The following is an 11,363-nucleotide window of genomic DNA, read 5'->3' on the forward strand; positions in this document are numbered from 1 at the left end:
GAACAAGCTGGCTGAACTTCTGAGACATTGTTTTACATCAGCAATTTGACTTGTTTGAGGGACCATGCCGGATTCTTCATGTCCCTCGGAGTTCTTCTGTGAAAAGCAAACACAACAGAGTCTGCCACCAAAGGCAGACAATTGGAATGATGGAATTATCCAGCGTGTATGTATCCAATGCTCTCTCCCTAGGGCATCAGAGGCTACCCATGCACATTTATTCAGAGGGGTTTTCAGCACTAGTGGTACTTCTCCTACAGTAGGGAGGTCTACCAAAACAGGTTGTCCAGGGTAATGTGCAGGATTCTTAGGATCATTAGGTCCCTGTAGTGAAGGAATTATGCTTGGAGCTGTTGGGCAAAAGGCAGTGATTTTGGGACACCCGTTTACACCCCATCTATCATTCACACCTTTCACAGCTTCCCATAGCCAAACATCCCAATTTCCCTCCTGTGGTTTCAGAAGTCGTTTCAAGAGACCATTGGTCCTTTCTAAAATCCCATTAGCTTGAGGGTAGTAAGGGGTGTGGAAAGTCCATTTAATCCCTTCAATTTTTACATGCAACCATTCTAATAAGTGCTCCCAGTCCTCTGTAATCTGATCCTTTTTCAAAGGACTTAGTCTTGCTAATTCATCAGCTTTATTGTTCCACTCTCCTGCTGGATTTGCATCTGTCTGGTGAGAGGCTACCCACCCCATGGCAAAATTCCCTTGACTTGCAATATTTAGAATTTCTTGCCACTTTTCCTTTTGCCATACTGGGATTCTGTTAACTTCCCAGTCATTTTGCTGCCAAAAGGGAAGCCACTCATTACATCCCTTAAACACAGCATAGGAATCGGTGTAGATACAGACAAGAGAAGTATTCTGTGCCTCACGTTGGAAAACACTCCAAACAGCTATCAGCTCGCCAACTTGGGCGCTGCCTTCCCCCTTTGTGATAATTTGTTCACCTGAGGAAGTGTGGAGGGCTACAGCCTTGTATTTCCACACCTTTCCTTCTCGCTTGGCAGAAGCATCTGTAAACCAAGAATTTGCTGACTGTTCGGGGGAAAAAGGAGGGGCTACTTTAATGACTGAGGCAGGTTTGTCTTGGCTGCTACCCAAGTTTTCAGTCTCTTGGATTGCCAGGTTTTTTACATCTCCTTCAGTTATTGAGAAGACACTACAATAATGTTCAATCTGAGCATACCACTTCCTTACTGAGGCCCTCTGGGCCACCCCGTCAGGTGGGGGGGTCCCAGTAGAGACTGCCTTAATAACTTTGAAAGGGCCTCTCAAAACAATTGGTTGTTGTCATGCAATCTTCTCCACTTCTATGAGAGCTAAGCTAACCACAAACAATCCTTTCTCCCAGGTAGTGTATCTTTTTTCAGCATCTTTGAAACCATGGGAGTAAAAACCAACAGGCCTCGTTGGACCCTCAGGACCCCGCTGCCATATGTGTACTGACAACCCTGAGGAGGCAAATCTCCATTCCACCTGAAAAGGATCTGTAGGGTGAATAGGGCCCAGGGCTTGGTGAGCTGTTGCTTCAAAAATCAACAATTGCAATGCTTCTTCTTGAGAAGCAGTCCATTCCCATTTTATCCCTTTTCTTAACAAGTTATAAAGAGGTCTGGCAATTATGGAAAATCTGGGATGTGTTTTCTCCAGAATACTAATAATCCTAAAGCATGTTGGAGATCTTTTTTGGATTCAGGCATTTTAATCTGATCCAAAGAGGTTAGGGTATCAGGTGGGATACATGCCATACCTCCTTTCCACCGAATTCCCAAAAATTTCACTTCATGTGAAGGGTTTTGGATTTTTTCTGAGGGAATTTGCAAAACAAGGCTTTCTAAGTGGGAGATTATTTTCTGTTGGGTATCTCTCACTTCTTCTATTTCATCTCCTCCCACAAGGATATCATCAATGTATTGATAAACAGCCACATTGTCAGCTTTGGGTATTTTTTCTAACTCTTGGGCCAAAGCGTGATGAGCCAGGGTAGGAGAATGTTTGTACCCTTGGGGAAGCCTAGTGAAAGTGTATTGCTGACCTTCCCATGTGAAAGCAAAACGGTCCATATCTTCTGGCTGTAAAGGTATCATAAAAAACCTCTCTTTGACATCTATAGTTGCCATGATTGAATGAGCCTTTTCTTGAATCAATGTTATTAATTCTGCCAGATTTGGGATGGCTGCTGTAAGAGGGTCTGTGTTGGCATTTAGCCTGTGAAAATCTATTGTCAGCCTCCACTTCCCATTAGGCTTTGGCACTGGCCACATTGGAGAATTGAAAGGAGAATGAGTATTAACTATTACTCCTTGTTCTCGTAGCTCCTGTATCACTGGCTTGATGCCCTCTTTGGCACCCAGGGGGAGGGGGTATTGTTTCACATTAGCTACTTTGCTGAATGGTAGGGAGGGTGCGGCTTGGAGCAGTCTGATATTAAAACGTGGCGTGCCAAAAGACCACAGAAGACCCTCTGAGTCCTCCCACTGTCTCCCAACGAGGGCATTCATCCCTAATAAATTGGTTGGGATATCTCCAATCACCATATTAATAGACAGTTGATTTTCCTCTCCAGGCAAAGTGAGCTTGACTACGGCCACATTCATAGATTCTGTCATTCCCAAGGCATTTAAAACACAATATCGGTTCTTTGTTGGAACAATTCCACACCTCCGGGCATCTTTCTTTGTCAGCGCAGAAATTTGTGCTCCAGTGTCAATCAGAAAAGTTACAGGTGTCCGTTTAGGGCCTGTAATAGCTGTGATCATTATGTCTCCTGTTTTATTTTTAGTGAGCCTTCTCAGGTATACCCATGCTCCGTCTCTTCGCCCACTGAAAAGAGACGGAGGGTCTAGTTTCCCTGGTTTTGAGGGAGAGGTCGTTTTGGCTCACTGCACAGACTTTGAGGGAGAGGTTGCTTTGACTCACTGCCCAGATTCTGAGGGAGGGGGGGTGCACTGGGTTGAATTGACGGATTCGGTAGAATGGGTTTTCGACAGTGCCAGTTGGACACTACCTTACTCAATTTATCAAGGGGTAAGCCATCCATCACATCTCTGGGGACCCCCTTTTTGATGCCTAATAACCACCAATGCTGACGGTTAGGGATCTGTTTTACATTTTCTGGCTTTTCGCTATGAGGAGCCCTGATGTACCTGACACCTTTTGTTTTGTCTGATTTTTCCTCTGGGATTTTTATAGGTCCATATTTTCTACTGTAATTAATCAGATCTTCTGCAACCTCACTCCATGTCCAAACTTTGCCATCACCAGCAGGTGAATTCGATTGTGAACCTGGCGGCTGAGAGGGGGTTGAGTATGGAGTAAACCCAGGATCAGTAGATCCAGTTTGGTCGCTCAGGTTTCCAAGGAATCTATCCAGCCTTTCTACGGGACCTACAGCAGCTATGGTTTTTTGAAGGGGAATTGCTGTAGGTTTGAGTGATTCTGGAAGGCCTCGAGTTAAAGGGGTCATCAGTTCAGGTTTAACAGGTAATTGCATGGGGGATTCATATCTAGGAGTTAACTTCCTTTCATGGATCATTTGCAGACAGGCGGCTTTGTGGACGCTTTCTAGAAGTTGATCGGGGGTACCAACTATAGCTAAAGGGTCTCCCCTTTCTAAAGGATTGAGTCCCCCGGCCCAGAAAGCTGCGCGCTGAGTCAGGGACCATGTGCCACGTTTGTCTCCTGTTGTCAAGAAAACTCCGTGTCCCCAGTATCCACTGGCCTCCTGTTCAGTTAATTGAATTTGGTCTCCTCCAGTGAGGGACACTCGGAAAACATATTCCGTCTCAGATTCGTGGGGGAGCCGCTCGTACTCCTTTTTTTAATCTAGCCAATTCAACAGCAGTGTATGGTATTTGTTTAGTGGTGATATGCGGTTCAAAATCTTCATCATTGATATAATTATATTCTGTTTTAATCAGAGGTCTCATACGAGGGCAGCAGTTTTCCCCACAATTTTTTATTAGCATTAGTTCTTTCTGGGAGTATATTTGGTTAATGTGAGGAGTTTCCTTTTCCTCTGTCTCTTTTGGTGAGTCAGCATTCTTTGAATTCCTAAAATAGTCCTCTTTTAAAGCAGCCTCTAGCAAATGATTTTTATTCTTCTCTTCATCTAATTGTTTCTGTAAAATCTCCACTAGGTTTTGAAGGGAATCTATGATTGCTTTCTCCTCAGTACATTGCTTTAAGTGGTGATCTATAGCTGCCGCAAGGCATGCCCCTAAACCAGAGCAGATTATGGTTTTATTTCGGCCAAATTTAAATCTAGTCTCATGTTGTAAAGAACATACTCTATCTGTCACATTATCCAAATTAAACCAGTTATTTTGAGCCCATTCTTCCCCTCCTGGAGAGGGCCGGGCATTATGTTTTGCTAGCAGAGCATAAAATGCAGCTTTAACTTTTGCACTAGGGTTTTCAGTCATTTTATGAAGGTATCAAAACCACCACAGGGAGGTAAAAGTTAATTACACACTGCGACACACACACAGCTTCGCTGTGTCTCCCTTTGCTTCCCTGGGTGGGTGAAGAGACCAAATCTGCTTGGGAGGTACTCCTTAAGTTACTTATGGTTGTCTCTTCACTGCACCAAGCAGTCCAAATTCACGCACACGCAGCAAAAAACACAGTTTCCTCTTTTACACTAAGAGATCTTTTGCAAAAAATCTGAAGACAGAGCCCTCAACTGAGTATGGGGTGCTTTTCACCCAGGCGTGTGCAGTTTGCGGGAAATTCGAGTCACCCCCCCTTGCTTTCTAGACACCACTCACCCTTTTCGGGGTGTCGGGCTAGGTGCGGCTGGAGCGAAAGGTCCTTCCCCTATTACAGACTACACACAACCTTGCAACCCCTTCTGTCTATCAGAGATCCTGTCCGTGACACCAGTTTAATGTCACGATCCACTAATGCAAGCGGGGGTCGTGATGGTTCGTTTATCGATCTCAGAGTGTAAAAGGACACAAGAGATTCAGGTTTTAATCAAAACAGTGCACCTTTATTAAGTGCCCACAACACAGTAATGCAATACAAGAGAGAAAGAGAGAGAGAGAGAGAGAAACAAAGTAGAGAGGGGGGTAAAAAGAGGGGGAAATAGCTACAAACGGATGAGACGAAGTCCTCGTGGTCTTCCACCAATAAATTCGTCTTCTTTCCGTGGGGAGATCTCGGGCTCAGTTATTTCAGAAAGTCCCTTTATAGTCCTTTTCAGAAGCGAGGGGCGACTGGCCAAGAGGTTGGGAAATCTACAGCCATTGTTATGGGGCCCGTTGCTTTGGGAAACAGGTACAGGACAGGCGTACAGGACAGGTGTACAGGACAGGTCATTCCTTTTTGCTTCAGCGCAGTCCTTCCCGCCTGGGCAGCAAGTACAGCGCAGTCCATTGCGACCTGCACTAATTTTCCTCAGGAATGCGTACCAGTTCCCAGTGGGCACACCCGCAGGCAACACCTGGCAGACACCCCACCTCAGCCAGGCCAGGACTCCTGTGTTCAGTCTCTGTCCTCGGCGATGATCGTGAGGCAGATGAGGGATCTTCGGACCGTCTCTTACAGGTGGCTACCTTCAAAATGTGTTCGCCCTGACCTACAGCACCAGAGGCAGAACAGGCAACCTCCAAATGATGATCAGAATGCCAACCATCCAAATGGCGACCAGAATGTAGATCATCAGCCTAATGACTCTTCGGATGATTACCAAGATGTCAACCATCAGGCAGATCGTCGTTCTACAAGCAGAGACTGGGATGGTCCTTCCACAAGCAGAGACTGAACTTTAAATTTCTTGTTATGGAGTCAGATAGTTAAAGCCTTAAGGACATATTTAGAATTAATAACTGATGTAGATTTCTATTTAGGATTAATAGTAGAGTTTTTCTTTTATCAAACAAAAAGGGGGAATTGTAGATACAAAAATGCTGCTAGCAAGGATTTTCTTGCTATTTTCTAAGTCCGTGAGAGACTTTTCTGTCTCACAGAAGAGGTAGCAGAGTTCTGTAAGCAACCAAGCCACCTGCAACCTTGAAAAGTCTTGTTTATGGTATAGTAGAAAAATATTTTGACAATGGATGTTTTAGGATTTTAGCCAATCACCCCCAAGGAGTGGCTGATCCTTTGTCCAATTAGACTATGAAGAAAAAAGTCTATAAAAGAGTTTGTAAAATAATTAAATAAATCAATCTTGCTGCACAATTCCTGCCTGCTGGATCTTCTCCTCCTCCTCGTCCCTATGGCTGCGGGACACGGTGCTATACCCTAGGGCCCAGGCCTGCGGTAATACCCTTATTCATGAGAAAGTGCCTCTGTGTCCACTACAAGTAGGTCCAGCCACGCCCGGTCAGCTCTGGACACAGCAGGCTGCGGGGACCAGCCTCCGGTATAGGAGTGACCGGAGGTCTGGCTCGTGGATCCTTCCGGGGGACCACAGGGACAGAAGCAGGCGGCGGAGGAAAGGAGGCAGGCTTAGAGCAGGGTTAAATCCAGAAGGTTTTATTGTACCTCCAGGCGGAGGTCCTCACCATCCAGGGGAGCCCAGCTCTAAGGCACAGAGCCAGGGTGTGCAGGGGATTTTATGGGGGGGTGGCGGTCAAGGGAGGGGTTACAAACGGACCAACCAGGGAAGGGAAGGGTAGGGCAAACAGGGTAACAGACATTAACAAGAGTCAATAGTAACAAAGTAAGGGAGGGGCTCCAATCCCAGGACCAATCACTTGGCCTCCTGGCTAGAACTTTCTAGAAGCCTGGGAGGGGCGCCAGAGTGACGGACAAGGCCCTGGGAGGAGACAAAGCCGATACATAGGGAAATTAACATAAAACAGGGAGGGCGCCAACTGGGATAAACCAAACATACAGAACTTAAGGGGATGCCCGGACTAAACCAACACTTACACTCCCACAAGAAAGCCAGTGGCAAAAGCCCTACCCATGGCATCTTAGTTTCTATCATCAGCTTCAGAAGGTGTTTCTTTATTTCTCCATTCATCCTTTCAACCTGGCCCGAGCTCTGGGGGTGCCAGGGGGTATGGAGGTTCCATTGTATTCTTAAAGCACTCATAACCCCTTGAAGAATTTTTCCTGTTAAATGAGTTCCTCTATCTGAGTCTATTGCTTCCACAATCCCATATATTGGAATTATTTGTTCCAAAAATACTTAAATAACTGATCCTGTAGTTGCTGAAACAGCTGGAAATGCTTCTGGCCACCCTGTAAGCTGACATACTATTACCAGAAGATATTTAAACCTTGCAACTCGGGGCATTTCAGTAAAATCCACCTGGCATCTCTGAAAGGGACGTACAGCCCAAGGCCCCCCTCCCCTGGCAATTTTCTTTATAACCCTGTGTAGTGGTCTGGTCTAAAATACTCATTACTGTTTATCTTCTGTGAGATAAGAATTAGGAGAAATGCAAAACAGGCACCAAACTTGAAAGAATATAAAGAAGTTTATTAACAGACCTAAAAGAAGGAAAAAAAAAATTATACCACCTACAGAACTCTCCTCCTCCCCCCACCTTCCTCCCTTCTGTATTGGGGTGACGTTATGATGTGTATCCCATATCGCTGCCTATGCCCAGAAATTAATTTTTGTGCCTTTCTATGCCTCTAAACTGAGCCTGAGAGGGGGAAGGAAAAAACTGAGCAAAACTTTTTCAGGGCAGTTTGCAGCTTGTTCAAGGTCACACAGAGATAGGAGGTTTTTTTTTTCCCAGCTGCAGCAGGGGAGCGAGGAAGCACCCGGCTTGCTGCTTTCCAGTCAGCTTTTGGCCAGTTGTTTCAGTTTCTTGTTCTCCGGGGAGAGAGGCTGAGAGTTGGACTTTGCTTTTTCTTCTCTAGAATTCCGGATTTTCTCCCTTTTCTACTGGACTGCTTTCAACCTCAGAGCACATCGGGAGGACTTTCCATCGGGCACAGAGGGCCTGGCCCTGGCCCAAGCTCCAGCTCCGAGGAGACCAAAGGGAGGACTCTTAACACTTTCCCAGGTTTTTCCTCCACAGCAAAACATTTTATTATTTAGCCTTATTTTCCTTTTCCCGTGTGTTTAGTAAATACATAGTTTTATCTCCTTCACTTTCCTTCGAGGAAAATTTATTTTTTCCCGAACCTGGTGGGGGAAGGGGTGGTTGTGCCTTCTCTCAGAGTATATATTTCTAAATTTGGCCAAACCGGAACACCTTCTCCCACTGACAATGTAAAAAGACAACCCTTAAGATGCTCAGTCTGTTTACCACTTCCATAATAACCTTGTTCAGTCCATTTAGAAAGAGAAGTCTCTTCTTGCTCGTGCTATGAAAACAACGAGACAGCCGCCCACTTCCAAATATTGTTCAGTCCATTTAGGAAGAGGTCTCTCTGCTCACGATGTGAGTCCCTTCCCCCGACTTGCAGTTTTTCAAGGTCACACACAGATAGCAATTGGTTTTCCCGCAACTGCTTTCGAGGGTCCACTCTTGAAGTTTTTTGGGGTACAATTTTAAGGTTGAGCCGTTCAGAAACAAAAAAAAAACAGAGGCCCTTCTCCTTCCCTGGGAGCAAAGGGTCTTCCTCATCTTCATCGTTAGGACTATCTCTGGGAGCATCTCTAGGAACTGAGGTTTCTCCTTTCCCATTTGGAGCAAAAGTCCTCATCTGGTCCATCTCTCCCTGTCCAAACTTCTCATGAAATTACAGCTGTGTCAGCATCTGCCTATCTCAGCGCAGGTGCTTTTGCTTGCGAGTTGAACACTCCACCCTCCATATCTTCATGAAATTACACCGGGATACTCTGATATATCATAGCTTCACAACAGACTTTCAGCTTTAAGCATCTCCTCTTTCTCTTCCCTCAGGTTTTCAGCTCTTCACAGCAATAAAAAGGTTAATCTCACCCAGGCCTTGCAGCTGTGTTGCTTATTGCTGTTGGTCACGTGACCTCTGCCAGACAGAGGTGCTGCTTTGCTGAAATCTTGGCCGCCACTTTGCCAGAGTAAAAAGACCCACAGCAGCATACATTTTGAGGAAGGCTTCTGCCAGTCCTCAGGAGCCCCAATGACTCCCTTCATGGAGTTGTTTTAATAACTGTAAGGCCAGAGCTTTTGGTATCCGCTGCTTACCATCCCTTGTAAACCAATTATCCCCTCTTTCTTCTGCCCCACTCATTTTAATTATCTCATGCTCCTCTCGTGGAAAAGGCAGTTTCTCTGGCAGTGGTGCAGTTACTGGGAGCAAGGGGAAGATCTTAAGAGATTTCTGGCAACAGTGCAACTTTCCGAGCCTCCTCATCAGCCAGTCGGTTACCTATTGCCTCTTCAGAGCACCCTGCCTGGTGTCCCCTGACGTGTATAATTGCCACCCTTTTTGGTAAATTCACCACCTCCAAAAGAAGAGAGATAAAGTTCTCATGAGCTAATGTTTTTCCCCTGCAGGTTAATAAACCTCTTTCTTCCCATAGTTTCCCAAATGCACGTATCACCCCATATGCATATTTAGAATCAGTAAAAACATTCACTATCTTGTCCCGGTATAATTCACAGGCTCTCACAAGTGCATACAGCTCTGCTGTCTGAGCTGACCATGTGGGGGGTAACCTCCCCCCTTCCTTTAATTCCCTTCCATTAATGATAGCATATCCTGTAAATCGTTTCCCTTCTACCACCCTTGAAGACCCATCAATAAACACATTTTCTCCCCCAGGCCAGGGACTGTCTCGCAAATCTTCCCTAGCCTGAGTCTGGAGATCTACCACTTGAATGCAGTCATGGGTTTCTTCCCGGACCCCTCTTTAGGGCCGTTCAGACAGGAGCCGTGGTTAAACTCTTCCCCACTTTTCAATTCTACATCCTCCTGTTCCATTAAACATGATTCATACTGTAATAACCGAGCGCTGGTCATCCACTTAGAGGCTCTCAGTTAACAAAGCTTTAACCCGATGCGAAACTTCAACAATCAGATACCCACCCCTTGACAGTTTTCAAGCCTCTGTTACCATCAAGACCATGGTTGCACAGTTCTGCAGATGAGGCCAGCCTCTGGCCAGTGGGTCTGACAGCTTAGAAAAATAAGCAACAGGCTGCTGTGTTCCCCCATGCTCTTGTACCAAAATTCCTTTAGCATGGCCCTGTTTAACATCCACATACAGCTCAAATTCCTTTTATGAGTCTGGAAGAGCTAAGACTGGGGCATTAACCAATGTACCGGTTTGGCCAAATTTAGAAATATATACTCTGAGAGAAGGCACAACCACCCCTCCCCCACCAGGTTCGGGAAAAAAAAAAAAAAAATTTTCCTCGAAGGAAAGTGAAGACGATAAAACTATTTATTTAACAAACACACGGGAAAGGAAAATGAGGTTAAATGGTAAAATCTTTCGCTGTGGAGGAAAAACCTGGGAAAGCGTTAAGAGTCCTCCCTTTGGTCTCCTCGGAGCTGGGGCTTGGCCCAGGGCCAGGCCGTCTGTGCCCGATGAAAAGTCCTCCCGATGTGCTCTGAGGTTGAAAGCAGTCCAGTAGCAAAGGGAGAAAATCCGGAATTCCAGAGAAGGAAAAAGCAAGGTCCAACTCTCAGTCTCTCTCCGGAGAACCAGAAACTGAAAACAACTGGCCAAAAGCTGACTGGAACACAGCAAGCCGGGTGCTTCCTGGCTCCCCTGCCGCGGCTGGGAAAAAAAACCCCTCCTATCTTTATGTGACCTTGAACAAGCTGCAAACTGCTTTGAGAAAGTTTTGCTCAGTTTTTTTCTTCTCCCTCTCAGGCTCAGTTTAGAGGCATAGAAAGGCACAGAAATTAATTTCTGGGCATAGGCAGCGATATGGGATACACATCATAACGTCACCACAAGACATTCCATCCCTTATCCCATATTGTTGGCTCAATGCCCAAACTAAGATATTCTAATTCTACACAAGCATTAATACATATATATATATATATATACACAGCTATATACGAACAGTGACAGTGACAATCAGCAAGCAGCGGTATACAAGCATTTCACCCTACAGGTGGTTTTCACACAACAATCAGATCTCCCTGTGGTACACAACGTGTTGTTCCGTCTTTCTGCATTACCCGCCATGTGCAACCAGGTCCCTGAGCAAAAACAACCCCACGGATGGGTTTGTCTGTACTCAAGGCAGAATTTATCCACACAGTCTTTCCTAACAGACCTCTGACATGCACTACTGGGACTTTATCTCCATCTACAGTATGCAGGGATTCAGATTGGGCTGGACCAGCTCTATTGGTGGAACCTCGGGTGTTAATTAACCAGGTGGCCTTTGCTAGATGCTGTTCCCAATTTTTGAAAGTTCCCCCACCTAGTGCCTTCAAAGTGGTTTTCAACAATCCATTGCACCCCACCACTTTGCCTGCAGCTGGTGCATGGTAAG

General features: G+C 45.6%; 1 protein-coding gene across 1 annotated transcript; it reads right to left on the reverse strand.

Moving 5' to 3' along the window:
• Positions 1 to 2,848: 2,848 nt before the first annotated feature.
• LOC138102803 (uncharacterized) lies at positions 2,849 to 4,430 on the reverse strand. The gene is given in 3 exon segments (XM_069000579.1): positions 2,849 to 2,857; positions 3,014 to 3,826; positions 3,828 to 4,430. Coding segments are annotated over 3 exon segments (1,425 nt in total).
• Positions 4,431 to 11,363: the final 6,933 nt, after the last annotated feature.

This window comes from Aphelocoma coerulescens (assembly GCF_041296385.1).
Source record: "Aphelocoma coerulescens isolate FSJ_1873_10779 chromosome W unlocalized genomic scaffold, UR_Acoe_1.0 ChrW_unloc_scaf_2, whole genome shotgun sequence".
NCBI lineage: Eukaryota > Metazoa > Chordata > Aves > Passeriformes > Corvidae > Aphelocoma > Aphelocoma coerulescens.